Source organism: Melanerpes formicivorus, unplaced genomic scaffold (assembly GCF_026170545.1).
Source record: "Melanerpes formicivorus ecotype bairdi unplaced genomic scaffold, bMelFor1.0.p_v2 SCAF_74, whole genome shotgun sequence".
In the NCBI taxonomy this organism is placed as follows: Eukaryota; Metazoa; Chordata; class Aves; order Piciformes; family Picidae; genus Melanerpes; species Melanerpes formicivorus.
The window spans coordinates 2,919,434-2,934,517 of record NW_027142426.1 but is presented as its reverse complement, the minus strand read 5'-3'; the positions used below and the strand labels follow the sequence as shown (position 1 = coordinate 2,934,517).

At 47.3% G+C, this 15,084-nt stretch overlaps 2 protein-coding genes across 3 annotated transcripts in view; both read left to right on the top strand.

The window, feature by feature from the left end:
* The window catches only part of PODXL2 (podocalyxin like 2), a 32,775-nt gene extending 28,416 nt beyond the window's left edge, over window positions 1–4,359 (top strand). The window contains exon 8 of the mRNA XM_068163792.1: window positions 48–4,359. Within this exon, the coding sequence (XP_068019893.1) occupies window positions 48–257 (210 nt within the window). The 3' untranslated portion in view covers window positions 258–4,359. The remainder of the gene's footprint in view (window positions 1–47) is intronic.
* A 668-nt stretch (window positions 4,360–5,027) lies between these two features.
* Window positions 5,028–15,084, top strand: part of ABTB1 (ankyrin repeat and BTB domain containing 1) — a 29,011-nt gene continuing 18,954 nt past the window's right edge. Inside the window, exons 1-7 of one of the 2 annotated variants that reach the window (XM_068163786.1) lie at window positions 5,028–5,205; window positions 6,937–6,999; window positions 8,083–8,138; window positions 9,132–9,276; window positions 12,037–12,196; window positions 13,100–13,145; window positions 14,118–14,234. In XM_068163786.1, the coding sequence (XP_068019887.1) occupies window positions 5,030–5,205; window positions 6,937–6,999; window positions 8,083–8,138; window positions 9,132–9,276; window positions 12,037–12,196; window positions 13,100–13,145; window positions 14,118–14,234 (763 nt within the window). In that variant the 5' untranslated portion in view covers window positions 5,028–5,029. Of the gene's footprint in view, window positions 5,206–6,936; window positions 7,000–7,502; window positions 7,528–8,082; window positions 8,139–9,131; window positions 9,277–12,036; window positions 12,197–13,099; window positions 13,146–14,117; window positions 14,235–15,084 lie in introns of those variants that run through there. The other variant, XM_068163787.1, reaches the window with a different exon arrangement.

The following is a 15,084-nucleotide window of genomic DNA, read 5'->3' as shown; positions in this document are numbered from 1 at the left end:
AAAACCTGTCCTTCTTTCTCTCCATTTGTTTCTCTTGTCCTTTGCAGTCACACGGTGAGGAGCTGCGCTTTGTTGAGAACGGCTGCCATGACAACCCCACTTTGGATGTGGCCAGTGACAGCCAGTCAGAAATGCAGGAGAAGAAGCCAAGCGTGAATGGTGGAAACACTATCAACGGTCCTGACAGCTGGGATGTCCTGATCAATAAGCAAGCGAGCGAGGATGTGGATGTGTTTGAGGAAGACACACATCTTTAGAAAAGAAAGGAGGGAACCACCCCCTTAAATACACTTTCTCTCCTACCTTGACTGTTGGACCATGGGATCAGATGGCTTCTCAGGTCAAGTCTTTGGGCAAGCTTTCCCAATAGAAGTCCTGAGTCTGCATCTGAGGTTTGGAGCCAGGATGATCACTGAACAGAGGGAAGCGGGGAGGGTTGGGTTTGTAGGTCTCTGTGTGTGTGTTCCTATCAGTAGCACCAATGCTTTCATTACCTTTAAATGCACTTACATGTAGCTCTCTGGTAGTGGCTGGGCTTGAGAAGCAAGGCAGTGAGGCTAAGTCTGCCACCAGGAATCCAGCTTTAGGGAGTAAATTCACTTTGGGAGTCCAGCTGGAGCTGTGGCAGCCAGAATCCTGGCCGTGAGATCACGTTCAGTCCCTGCAGGTGCAGTAAAAACTGCATTTTGGATAGAGGGGTCTCAAGACTCAGTTAATATCCTGAACAGTGTTTGCATTCCACATGTGAAAAGAGATTTTTCTAGTGCTCTGGCATTCAGCTGTTCATTAGATGGGCTGATGTTTACATTTTGGGAAAACATCCCTCTGTAATCTTATTTTCCCCCTCCCACCACACTTTTCAGCCCCACTCTTTTTCAGCTCCACAGCTCCAAACTGTTTGCAAAGTTTTGAGCACTTTACCCTTGCTTGACTGATTGCAGAGAATTTGGTGCCATAGTGCAGCATCTTAGCTAGGAATTTGCTTTAGGTTGGAGCGTTGCTTAGAGACATTTATGTGCCTCTCTCTTGCAACAGCCTGTGAAATCAGCAGCAAAGCATCCCTTGTCTAAATCTTGAGTGTTAGACTGGCAGGCCTTCCCACTCCTGTTCTTTTTTCCAGGATAGTTTGGTTTCAGTTGGTGGTCTTGAAGTAAGTGTAAAGACTATATGTGTGACTTTTTAAACAGGGAGAAAAGTGAAAGCTTGGAAATTTTTCTAGTCCCTTTTTTTCTCCTGTTCAGCATCCTGCCCTAAGGAGAGGAAGTGTTTAATGTCCACAGATGTAAATCAGGGTGACATCTTCAAAATAGCTGCATTTAAGCAAGTGTAAAAGGCGGTTCAGATGAGACGAGAATCAGATCTAAGAGCTCCCCAATGAATGTTTCATGCCTCAGGCAACTTTGAGGCTCCAGCTCCCTGAAGATACATGATAAAAGGCACGTGAATATGCGTAATTGTTCTCTGAGCCTTGCCTAAACTAAGGCTCAGGACTACTGTCAAGCCTGAAATCCCAGAACATTTGTTTCTTGTCATCAAGGGATTGTGGGACTTGCTTTGGTTGCAGGCAGCAGTACTCCTCTGTTACGGTGATCTGCATGCTTCCTTACTGCAAGATGCAGCTTCACATTTGGTCTTTAAGTGAACCTTTGTACAGACAGACGCCAGATATGCAGCTTGATGCTGAGCCTGTAAATCTATCCCTGTATGTATAGAATTTTTTAGCATGCTCATCCCCCATGTGAGTGCCTGAAGTCAAGGTACAAGAGTCTGTTGTTTCATCTTGTATAGCGCTTTGCATACAAACTGAACCACGGATCACCTCGATCTGGGACCACGTTGGTATCAGTTTGTTAGGGATTCTAGAAAGGAGAAATCCTTTGGTTTCCTATCCAGATTCCAGTTTTCAGTGGTTTTATCCTGCCTCCATACCTTTTCCTGTGTTATGTAGGAGGTGGCGATCGTCAGCTCCTTTGGTATCTTGTTGGTAGGGTTGCAGAGATGCTCAGCGGAGTGCCCCCTCCTTCCCCAGCAGCTGATAATGGGGGACAGTCCTTGTACACTGCCAGCCACATGTGGCTTTTCTCTGGCCACTCCTTACTGGTGGCTCCTGCCAAGTTTGATGGGTCTGTGTGTGAAACTGCACAAATTAGGTGGCTGTGCTGATGGCACTTTGGGGCTCACAGGATTAAATGCAAGTTGTTGTGACAGTGTGGTGAGTAAATTAAAGCATGGAGGAAAAACTTAAGTTTGTATAGCACTTAGCATAATGGGGCCTGGCATGGCTGTAGCCTTCAGGCAGTTTCACCATATGAATATTTCTAAGTCAAATAATCCTCATTACATAGGTTTTTCATGCCCAGTGGCTACTAATGATAATTCCACCCATGAGATAGGAATCTGTTCACCCACAAACCAGTTCCTTGGTGTACGTCATTGCAGGGAGCTGCTTTGCTGCTCTGAATTCTCTGCACTACTAATTCAGAGAAACAAGGTGCTGATAAAGCAATGCTTCTGGCTAGGCTCAGCTCCTCCTGATCTTGTGTCAAACTTTAAAGAAACCAAGGGAGCTATGTGGGCTTAGTAGTAAGCTAGCACATTCCCCTGATTTGCTCTTCTGGCTTCTTAGGGCCTGAAGGTTTTCCACAGACTGTAGAGCTTTTTTGTGCCTGGAGTATCCAGGTGCGCTTGAGAGTATCTAAGAGTGGCTGTACAGAGGCTGTGAACAGTTTTCTGCTGTCTGTGACAGGGTGCACCTGTCTGTGTGATCTCAGTTTAGCTCCAGAAATCTACTGGTTAATAGCATTTCACTTTAGTCTGGTGATACTTTTTATACCTTTACCGTTTGTTTTTCTCTGTATCGTTTTTTTGCACTAGGCTGATCTTGTAAAGTCGATTGCACTGTTGTCCCTCTCCCACCAGCCTTGCAGAGACAGGCCATCTCTGGGGACCTGTGGGCTGAGGAGCACTGTAGAGATGCTGTTGATAGACCACTTACTCTGCTGTTCAGTGCTTGGGTTTTACAGCTCTGCACAGGGAGGATTTAAAGAGGAAGAAAAATTTTGTCTTAGCATTTGTAACAGGAAGCTTTTCTATCACCTTACTGTAGTTAAACTCCTTTTTAACAAAAACTGTCAAAGCTGAACTTCTTGGAGTGGTGTGCCCAGTGGCAGAGCAGATGAGGGAAAGAAACTGATCCCTGGAAAACTGTTTTCCACCTACTGGAACTTCGCTGTAGTCCAATCCGCCAAACGTTTGATCTCACTGACACCTGGTGGCTGTGGAGAGCTGGAGACGAAAAACCATTCAAAAAGGAGGACTCTTTCCCCCTCTTAGCTCTGGGTATTAATTTCCTGCGGCTTGCCTAGGACAGTCACCTGCTCTATTCACAAGGGTCTGCTGGACTTGTCTGTGAGCAGAGGGGCTTGCACCAGGCACTTAAGAGATGATTTGTGTGAGTACATCTTCATCTGCAAAACAATGACATTCCTTGGAGTCACTGGTCTAGAGGTCCTGGTAACAATACAGGGTCTCAGCTCCATCTCCTCACTTTCTCCTCCACTTGCCCCCTCTCCTCCCAGGAAGCACAGCAGGAACGCAGTGGCCCTGGCTTGAAATGGAGCAGCTTCAGAGAGAGCATCAGGTGCTGGTGTAAGGAGTTCTGTGCCCAGGGGAACACCTGCAATGTCATCAACTGGATAAACGGTCAAGATTGGAGTGGCTCTCCATCTCTGTGCAACAGTGCTGCAGTTCACTCCAAGATGTCTAGAACAATCTCTGTAATGTGGAGTCCAACATGTGCTAGGACTTTGCATCCTGCAGACTGCCTCATGGTATGTAGGGTGTAAAGAAACTAAGACAAGGGACACAATAACTGTGCTATGGAGTATAATGCAGGTTGGGAATGTAATTCAAGATAACCACTTTAAGGATCTCTCTGGGCAAAGGATGCAGGGTGCGATGGAGGTAATAATTGTATGGATCATTGCAGTGTGACCCTAGGGCACTGCAGCATCATCCTGCTCCAACTGCTGCTGTCAGCAGCTCGTCTGTTCCCATCCACCTTCACAGTCATGCAGAAGCATCTCTCTCCTTCACAGACAGTTTGAGCAGTCAGCAAGCACCTTCATCTGTGCTGGTTTATGAGAGCCTCGTGGGCTCATCAGGGCTGACAGCCAGGCTCCTAGCTGTCCATCTCAACACCCTTGTTCCTGCTGGACCTAGACTGTCTGCAAGATCTGGCCACTGCTTGAGACTGCTGGGGGAGAACACTTAGAAACACTTGCGTCTGGCCCTGGAAGCAACAGGGTTGTGGTTGTTTTCTTTGCAATAAAATGCACCTCCTGGGTGTCTGAACACTGATCTGAGTGGAGGAGTCCTTTGCTTGACTGCATTTACCAGAGTTCATGTCTGTGGGTCTGTGAATGTGGTGTTGGCCAGGGTACCTCTGCTGGGAGGTGAGGCAGTCAGTCTCCCTCCCGTGTTCCCTCAGCACCGTGATTCTCCCATCACAGGTTGCTGCTGAAGTCAAATTGAGGCTGGTGCCCGTGGGAACTAACTTATCCCTTGGGGTCATAGTCCTGGCCCTGTACGGTGCTCACAGGACCAGCCCAGGACCTCTGTTTCCTGCTAGTGCAGGTTGCCACAAGCCTCTGTTCCGGAGCAGAGCCCCTGCATGCCTGCACCCCCCTGTGCCACGTCTGTCCCAGAGCGGATGCCCCCAGCTCTCTTTCCTCGCGTCCCACCCCTGCTCCAGTGCTGGATTCCATGCAGTTGCACCTGTCCAGAGTCACCGGGTGTGCTCTAGCCCCCCTCTCCCACCCACGTTTTGGAGCAGGACAGCAGTAGTTGCGTCCCCGCTCCCTTTCGCTCCTCTTGTGTGTCCCGGAGCCGCAGCACCCCTAGTCCCCTGCGTAGCCCAGCCCAGCCCCGCTCCGCTCGCTCTCCAGCTCCGGGCGGAGGTCCTCCAGCCCGCAGGGGGCACTGCGCTGGGCAGCAGCGCCGCCCCGCTGCCGCCGCCCCGCCCGCCGCCATGTTTACATCCGCCGCCGCTTCCGTCCCGCTGGCGGTGCCCCTGCCCCTCCGGCCCGTTGCGGCTGTCCTCCGCTCTCCGTGTCAATGCGACGCCGCCGCTCAGCGGCCTGCCCCGGCCATGGACACCAGCGACCTGTTCACCAGCTGCAAGAAGGGGGATGTGAGCCGCGTGCGGTGAGCCGAGCCGGGGCGGGGAGCGGAGCGGAGCACTTTGCGGTGTCCCCTCGCACTGAGGCCCTGCCTTGAACAGTTGCAGTTTCTCGGGGGAAGCTGGGCTGGACCTGTCGGGGGGCAGCTTGGCCTCACCGTGTTCGTTGCTGTCTGGCGGCCGCCCCGGCGCCGGGACGCGCCACGCACGGGTCGTGTTTACCAGCAAGCAGCCCGGCCCGCCCTTCCCTTCCCCTGGCCGCCCTGCCCCTGGCCGCTCGGCCAGCGGCTCTTGCTGCCGTGGGCCTGCCGTGAGCAGCCGCCGTGCCAGGAGACACCTGGGGTGTGAAAAGGGAGAGTTTCTGGCTTTATAAACGAACGCACCTTGCTTTTCCCTAAGGCTTTGGGGATTTTGCAAAAGTCTTGTCTTTCCGGCTGCGCTTTCTTTGACGTCGGAGGCTGTATCTGTGTCGGCAGGAAGCTGAGTTCTGGGAAGTGATCGTCCGGGAAACACTTAGACACTTTGTGCTGCAGACTGTGAAAAACACCAGGCTGCTCAATTTCAAGCCAAGTGTCCTTGCTCACGTTGAAGCAGTATGGCTTAGCTGCAGTGACTGTAGATCAGGAGTCAGGTGGGCTTGGTCTCCGTAGGGTGAATGGGTGTTAGAACACCACGGCCCAGAGTTTACAACAGGCTCTTGGCTGCATCTCATGGTTTGAGTCTAAGACTGTTCTTCACCTTTTGCTCCTGCTTGGTTCTTCCAGCTCCCAACATGTAGATTTCCCCAGGTAATCAGAATGAGCCTCTCTGTTTCAGAGTGCTCACTAAGGAAGGGTAAATAGACACATAGGTGAGATCTGGGGAACACTGTAATCTGTTGGGTACTCAGATTAATTCATGACAAGCAATCACTTGTGGCTTTACTGTAGGAGGAGGAGCTCTGCAGGTGGCCTTGCAGAGGTTTGAGATGAGTGGCATAGAAGTGAAAGTGGAGAAATGATCAGGGATAAATTGGGCTGAGTAGAAAGGAGGGGAGTTGTTTGGGACTTTGCATGTGGTCAAAAGGACTTTAAATCTGAGACAGGAAATATGGAGGGAGTGCAAGGAGAGGCTGATGAGGGAAAAAAATCCCAGTCTTGAGAATCTTTGTGAAGGCTGAGAAGGACTTTTATGTAGAGAGATGATTGCTGCAGTAGCTGGAGACAGGCTGGATGTAACAAGAGCCAGGCAAAGTCTGTCTTCTGGAGGCTCTAAACAGGGGGATTGTTGCCAACATTTGATACAGCATGAATATGCAGGACAAAGAAGTAGCAGGACTTAAGGACTGCCTGGAATGGTGCTGATGTTGTTACATGTGGCAAACACAGTCATGAGCAGGATGGGCATCCAGGCTTAGACTTGTGAGCTTGGCCACTTATTTGTAAACATCCAGTCTGTGTTGCTGGAGAATGCAAAGGTACTGCTGAAGTGCTCAGGCTTCTTTTGTGATTGCTGCCCTGTTAGGGGTCTGCAGGAGGTGGGATTGATGCTCTTCTTTTACCAGTTAAGAGTGAAGGGAGCTGCCGAGCCATGCTGCAGAATGCCATTCTTTGGGCTGAAGATTTGTCCCTTCAGCCATAGCTGACAGCTCTCCAAGTGCAAAATCCTGTCATACCTGTGGAAGTTACTGTACAAACTCAAAGTTACAGCTTTTGAAAGAGGAGAATGTGACTAAGTAGCTGCATGAAGTTATAACTTTGCTCTCCCTTTTCTTCCAGATACCTTCTTGAGCAGCGAGATGTGGAAATCAATGTCCGTGATAAGTGGGACAGTACACCTCTGTGAGTCCTGCAGCCTAGAGCGCTGGCTGAGTGGGAGGGAAGGGCTCTCAGAGGTCTTTTGCTCCTTAGCAGCTAGGAGCACTGCTACCAAATGTCTCAGGTTCTGCTTTTTGGGAGATTTGGGTACATATTTCTGCTTCTCTGTTCTGGGGGCGCTGTGTTATGTATGTCTTTGTTTCCTATCTGACGCTTGCTGTAGTAGCGCTCAGAAGGGTGGTTCACTTTGTGACCAGATCACCTGGATTAAGTGCTCTGTTCATGGTCTGATTAGGCTTTTTCCTCCTCAAAGCGTGTGTCATTCTAGCATTTCTTTTCAGGTGGAGGCTTGGCTTGGTGAAATACAAAGTGACTGCTGGATCACAGTCTGTCTGGCAAGGCTGTGAGCATGCAGTAGTTAGTGAGGAATCCCATGCTGGTGCTGAGGAGGGTGGTGTGACCTTTTTACCTCCCCACATACTAAATCCAAAGTTAATTCCACATAGACATCTTCAGTATATTCAGAGTATGGAATAACTCTCCAGAGCACAGGTAGGCTAACATTTGCTTCCTGCAGTTTACATTACAGGATTCTCCAAGTTTGTAGGACAATATGAGGTCCTTGTGAGAGACAATCGTGAAAGCTTAGATTGTGAAGGAGAAGACAAAGCTTATCCTAAGCAGGAGTTTGAGGGGTGGATTTGCTGTACAGCAGTGTGGGTGCAGTAGTCAGACTGACAGCAGAAGAAGCAAGGAATGTTTTTGAGAATTCAGTGGAATTGCTGAGTGCATGTGAAATGAACTCCATTAAAATGAGGATGGATTTGACAGCTGGTGAGGCAACAGAAGATGCTGAACTGAGACTGGGACCTTGAGATCTCCTTGCAGGACAGCAGTGCTGAGGAGTGCTGAGCACAGATCCTGCTTAGTCCTTTGCTGGGGTTGGACTTCTATGCTATTCAATAGCAATTCCTCACTCCTATGAGGAGTCATCTCCTAAGCTTATCAGGGATGGCTCAGTGCTGAGGTCTGCATGCTGTAATGTGCCTAAACACTGAGTTTTGCTTGCTACTGTATCTCTGATTGTATTTCTCTTCTTATTGTCAGGTATTATGCTTGCCTCTGTGGACATGAGGAGCTTGTGCGTTATCTTCTAGCCAATGGTGAGTAAAAATGTCTTGAGTTAGGGGTGCAGTATCTTTCTCCAGGCTTGTCCATAGGGATTATATATCCTTCTAGCTGTCCCTTGTGGAAACAACTTCTGCTACAATCAACTATCTGATCAGTGTCTTAGGCTGCAGTGGGAGCCCTGGATACACTTTCATGATCCTTTTTGCTTTCATTTGCTGCTTGAATTTGCTATGGGGGCTCACTCTGTGATGACTCAGGGCAGCATGACCCTCTGGAATCACAGCTGATGTCTTGTGAGGATGCATTGCTGTTGAGACTGTGCTGCTGTAAGAACTGTGCTTCACCTGTGTAAAACTTTCTTGTATCTTTCTGATAGCCTTGCTTTCTAAACAGGACTTAAAGGTGAAATGCAAGGACTTTTACTAACCTCAGAGCAAGACAGACTCTCCAGGCAAAGTATTTAGCCAGCTGGTTCCCAACACCTAAATTCCCTTAGGTAGTGGTGATGTTCTGTCTTCTGGCAGAGGAATCAGAGCGCTGTTGGATCTCAAAAGGCTTGTCTCTTCTGCTGCATTCAGACCATCTTAACCAACTGCTTAGTTCTAAAACAGCAAAATGAAAATACCCTCCAGATTTCTAGCAGAGTCTAACCTAGAGAAGTATCTTGTGCCTTGTGCAAAGCAGAAATGCCTTTTTTAGGAAGAGCTGTTGAAAAGTCCAGTAAATGGCCTCAGTCTTTGTACACTGAGATTCCTCTTCCCAGAGCACTGCTGGAGCCATGCTGATATGCCTTCACCAGGATCAGTGTGAATGAGTCATGACTTCTTCAGAGAGGGATTTTGCTGTGGGAGAACAGCTTTAGGTTATGCACATGAAAATGGAGCTTAGTTACTTTGAAATATGGTCAGTAACATGTGGGATAGCAGGCTGCCAGCCAAAAGTCAGGAATATTTAGCAAGCATCTGGGGACATGTGAGAAAGGTGTAACTCTGCCTTGCTGTCGTATACCTGTGATCATTTTGCAGGAGCAAAATGTGAGGCAAACACTTTTGATGGGGAACGTTGTTTGTATGGAGCTTTGAGTGATGCCATCCGACGTCTGCTGAAGGAGTACAAGCAGATCACAGCACAGTGCATGAAGAGAGATTACTACGATGTCTTCCTGCAGCGGTAAGCAGATGAGACAGCTCCATGTGCAGTGCATTCTGTCATCCTTCCTTCCTAGCTGTTAATCTGGATATCCAAGCTCTCTCTAAAGGCCAGATTTGAAAGGCAGCTGATGAGCACCCTGTCTTATTCCTGGGCATGTAGAGCTTCCTCTAAGGATGTTCTTTGTACCCTAAGGGAGAACATCCAGGTGTGTATGCATTTAAAATACAGCTTCCACTGACCTAGGTACAGACTCCAGAGCCAGCAGAAAGCTGATCATTATAATGCAGAAACATTAGACTGTCATTTTTGATTGTCAAACCAAAACCAGATCACTAGTACCACATGAGCAATTTAGGATAATTTCTCAACTGAAACTGAGTTTCAGACCTAGAGTGCTATAGCCCACGAGCTGAGGTTTCCAATAAACAGACTTGAGGTTTCCAGCAGTGATAACAGGCATCTTAATTTCTGAGACAGAGCACCGGTAGAAGCCTCAAAGTGACTTACGGAGACAGTGCTCAGTTCTCCTACATTTTTGTCAAATAACACAACAACCCCATGCAGCGCTACAGGCTGGGGTCAGAGTGGCTGGAGAGCTGCCAAACAGAAAGGGACCCTGGGGGTACTGTTTGATAGTAGGCTGACCATGAGCCAGTAGTGTGCCCAGGTGGGCAAGAAGGCCAATGGCATCCTGGCCTGCATCAGAAATAGTGTGGCCAGCAGGAGCAGGGAAGTCATTGTGCCTCTGTACACAGCACTGGTTAGGCCACACCTTGAGTACTGTGTCCAGTTCTGGGCCCCTCAGTTTAAGAAGGACATTGAGACACTTGAATGTGTCCAGAGAAGGGCAACGAGGCTGGGGAGAGGCCTTGAGCACAAGCCCTATGAGGAGAGGCTGAGGGAGCTGGGATTGTTTAGCCTGGAGAAGAGGAGGCTCAGGGGAGACCTTATTGCTCTCTACAGCTACTTGAAGGGAGGTTGTAGCCAGAAGGGGGTTGGTCTCTTCTCCCAGGCAACCAGCACCAGAAGAAGAGGACATAGTCTCAAGCTGTGCCAGGGGAAGTTTAGGCTTGAGATGAGGAGAAAGTTCTTCACAGAAGGAGAGATTTGCCATTGGAATGTGCTGCTCAGGGAGGTGGTGAAGTCACCTTCCCTGGAGGTGTTCAAGAGGGGATTGGACGTGGTGCTTGGTGCCATGGTTTAGTTATTCACGAGGTGTTGAGTGCCAGGTTGGACTTGGTGATCTCTGAGGTCTTTTCCAACCTTATTGATTCTACGATTCTATGGAATTCAAAGGTATTTCTTAAAGTTGCCTGTCACACCTTGCAGTCTTAATCTAGAGCTTGAGAAAAAGCTTAACTTGCTCAAAGAGTAGAGGAACAGTGTCAGTCTTCTTGCTGTTTGTTTTTTTTCTCTGATAGTTCTGGTGTTACTATGATTCTATGATTCTACACAGACTAGTTTTTGTTTGTGTTATTTTTATCTTCCCACGGGACTGATTTAAACAAGGCCAGCAAGGTTTCAGCATCTGTAGTTTCAAAACTGGAGAGCAAATAAGTCCTGGAAACATCTGACAATCTCACCATTATCATGGAGTGCTAATTTCTGAAGCTGTGAGGAAAGCAGGAAGAAAAGCAACTCATTTATCTGGGTAAAATCAGACTCTGCCTTTCAGGGAGGTAGAATTTTGCAGGGTGATTTATGCTCCCTCCCTTGGTGAGTTTGTGGCTCAGATGATGCAGGGTTGAGTGGACTTGAAAAATGGGCTGCAAGTGCAACACTAAAAGGCAAAAAATAAACACCTAACTGCTTCTATTTTGTTTTGGGCAAGATGCTAGTAGGAAGGAGATCAAGATCAGAATTCAAGACCCTGCTCTGACATTATCACCTTGTGTGACCCCCACACCTTTCTGTATACCTGTCCAGCTCTCTAGAAGGAGTATGATATCTTATGTCTGCCTGATTTGATCTCCTGGGGATGTTAGTGAGACCTGTATGTAAGGGCTGATAGGCATTAGGAAACCTTGGTGATGGTTCCCATAAACAACAGAACAGAATTAACCAGGTTGGAAGAGACCTTTGAGATCATCGAGTCCAACCTATCATCCAAGACCATCTAATCAACTAAACCATGGCACCAGGCACCCCATCAAGTCTCTTCCTAAACACCTCCAGTGATGGTGACTCCACCACCTCCCTGGGCAGCAGTCTTGGTTTTTAACCTTTTAAAGAATGAGAGTATGGGCATGTCACCTTCAACAAATCTCTGATGTGGTAATAGCCTGTATTTCATGCCTGTAACATCCTTCCTCCTCCTGAGAGTGGGTGACATCAAATCCTCTTGTATTTGCTACATAGTTAGAGTGTGTAGCTGACCATGTCTGGAGAGCAGGAAGGCTGTACCTCCATAGTGGAGTAATTCTTGTGTGCTTCCATAGGGCTTTTTGTCATCTGACCATTTGAAACATTTACAGATGTGTTTGGGGCCACTAGTTTCTCTTTACAGTTTATTACCTGGATTTAAGGGTTTGCCTGAAGTTGGAAGATTTCATTCTCCAGCTTCCCTCATGCACTAATGGAACTTCTTTGTCGTTGGAGGCAGTGGGGGATCCCACTTTTGTGAAGTACTGGCCCCACTGCTGGCCAGCTAACAGGGCAGGGAGAGACTGCAGCATCCAGAGGTATTTGTTCATTTAGACCTAAGTGTAGGTTTGCTGGCTTTACTGCATTCTGCCCTTTCTCATTTTGCTGACTTACTCCTCTCTTTGTTCCTTACAGATTGCTGGAGCAGGGCTACCAAAGCGACATTGTTTTCATTGTTCATGGCAAATCCTTCTGTGCCCACCGCTGCATTCTCAGTGCTCGCAGCGCCTACTTCGCAGAAATGTTTGAGACCAAGTGGAAGGGGAAGAACATGATAGTCTTGAAACACCCACTGGTGAGCTAGGCTGTGCTTCCAGCACTCTCCTTTCTTTGCCTCTTTCAGCTGGGTGGCAAAAGTGAGCAGGAAGGACAGTCCGAGGGTTAACTTCCACAGTGAATAGCTCAGAATGGAGAGGAGCTTGTAGAGGTACTGTGTGCTGTAAAATAGCTACTTACTGAGATAGCAAAAGGCTGTAGACTGTGCGCTTCCCCTTTGTTCCCTTGTCCTGGGCTCAAACATAGTTTAATTAATGGCAGCAGTAGGTAGCTGTTACCATCTGCCAGCTGCGTCACGACTCCTCTGTGGAATGAGTTGAGTCTGTCTAATTCCTGGTGGACAGGTGGTCTGTAGTGAACACATCACCTCCATAATTGGCACTAATTGAGTCCCTTTTGTTGCCTTTGCATCAAGAACTAAATAGGCCGTAAGTGCACTCCGTCCATTAGTTGCCAATACTCCGGCATATGCTTCTATAGCGCGTCTGTGGCTGTGCAAAACCTCTCATGACAAACATACTTCTGTTTTCTCAGGACGTTACTTAATATCTCTCCTTTTTCTTTGTACAAGAATGTGTCTTTCCTCTCAAATCATGAAGAGCTGGAAAAGTTTACAACCAGTGAAAGACTGCATTTTACAGAGCCTGTATTGCAACTGTGCCTTCAGAGCACCTCCATTAGTCAGGTCCTGTCTCCCCAGGCACAAGGATTAGTATCAGCTGATACATGTAGAAAGCTGTGGAAGCCTTAGTTACATGAGGGACAAGGAAATCAGGTGCAGTGTGTGAGTTGCCATTTAAACGGTTGGTTGTTTTGGGGTGTTTTTTATTTGTTTAGGATCGTGTTTCTATCCAAGCAAGTTTCATGCTTGTTACTAAATTCCTGGTAATTCTATAGGTAACTTTCTCATGTTTTATTTTAGATTAATCCAGCAGCCTTTGGCTCTCTTCTGCAGTATCTATACACAGGTAAATGACTCACTGTCTGTATACATGGCTGGCAGACAGCTGTCTGTGTCTCTGCCATATCACTGTTCAAGTTGCACAGGCTTGCAGACAGCCACGTTTGGGTGCATGAGCTGCCAACACATCCTCAGTGCTTGGCAGGAGGGGAGAATTTGAGCAATCCCCAGCTCTTCCAAGTTGTTTGTACCTTTTACCAGTTGTTGTCCTGCCAATGACTACATAGTCAGTTATATTTAAGGAAAAAAAAAAAAAAATCAGCTTAATTTGCTTGGTTGGATGGATGTGGAGAATGTTTTTAACTCAAGGAAGGAAAATCTGTCACCTGGGATAACAATCGCCTAAAATGATGAAGAGCCAGGTTCCCAAGCATAACAGCTTCAGTCTGGCAGACCTGAGCAGTGTGTGCTGAATGCTTTAACTGCTTTCTAGTATGTATTTCTTTTTTCTGAATAGAAGTTGATCCCAAAGCTCCTGTGAAAATGCTTAATGCTAAGTGCTGAACTATTTCAGGCCAGGAGGTGGTGCCAGATCTTCAAGGCTGTCCTTGTCACTCCAGTGTTTTCAGAAACGTTCTTTGCCACGTTTGCACTGGTGGTAAAAAGATTCTGGGGTGACAGCTTGTGAGCCTAAAGGCTTTTCTTACCCAAAGCCAGGTAGCCAGTGGTGGCAGTTATGCATGCTGCTGTTGTGCTGCTGCTTTTTCTGTTCTGAGGGAAATGGACATCTGTTGTTTGGTTGTTGGCATCTTGAATGAAGTTACCAGGGCAGACACTGGAAAGTGGGAATGTGAATTAGATGTCAAACTGAGATCCACTGAGGTGGTGAGGAAGCCTTAGCTTCATGGACCAAGTTGTAACTGGATGGTGAAAAGTGAGGCAATATGTCTGTGCCATCAAGTCTTCAGTCCTTACTTTTTGCCATTTTTACACCTGATTGTTATGGGTTAAAGTACCTGCCTGCATTTCTCCTTGGCAGGTCGTCTTGATATTGACGTGGAATACGTACATGATTGCAAGAGGTTAGCCAAGCAGTGTCGGCTGCAGGACCTCATAGATGATTTGGAGACCAAATGTAAAAAAGTCTATGAATTTGGTGAGTATTTTGTTTGCTGTTGTCTTTGCTGTGCCTGTGTACCCTTTCAAGGAGAGAGAAGGAAGTGTGATGGTAGATGTTTCATGTCGCCCTTGGGACTTGGAGAAAACGATTCTGCTGTGGAATTCCCATGTTTGTGTGACAGTTTTCAGTCACAGGCTCTCTGTAGGGCAGCTCTGGTGGTTTCTGACACATGCATGGGTATCATTTATGTTGAATGTTTCCGTTACAGTAGAGCAAGCGTGGCAGCAGGACTGTGCTGTGGCTGCCAGACATTCAGTGGAGCACTGTGGGATATACTGGGAAGTGCCTTTCATTAGGGAGCTTGTTTAAATGCCTGGGGGAGATAAAATATGTGCAGTTAGGTGTCCTTTTTTTTTGCATTTATCTGTCCTCTAACCAAATTCACTCAAAAGAGAGGTTTTTTAAAAGCAGAGAAGTATTTCTGAAAGCATGTGTGTAACACATGTATATGCCAAACTTTGATGACACTATCCTCTTTTTAAGTGCTCTTTGTTACCCAGTCATGACATTAGCTTAAAGTATGAAAACTAACAGTTCATCATTCACCTCCTTGGTTCAAGCTAAAGGACAGCACAAGTAGGGCAAGGCAGTGTTAGTCATTAAGTTAAAAACAAATAAATTACCTGGTAACAAAACCTTCAGGCTGAAAAACATCTGATTCTCACTTCCTGCTTTGAGTTAACTCCTTTACTTCAGTCAAGTTAATTTTGGTTTGAGGATAGAATCTAGTCTGTAGGTTTTAAGTCAATAGCATCATCATCTTTGATCTAAGAGGTAAAGGTGTAGCTATTCCTCCTTTCCCTTTTGAATTACAATTTCTGATTAT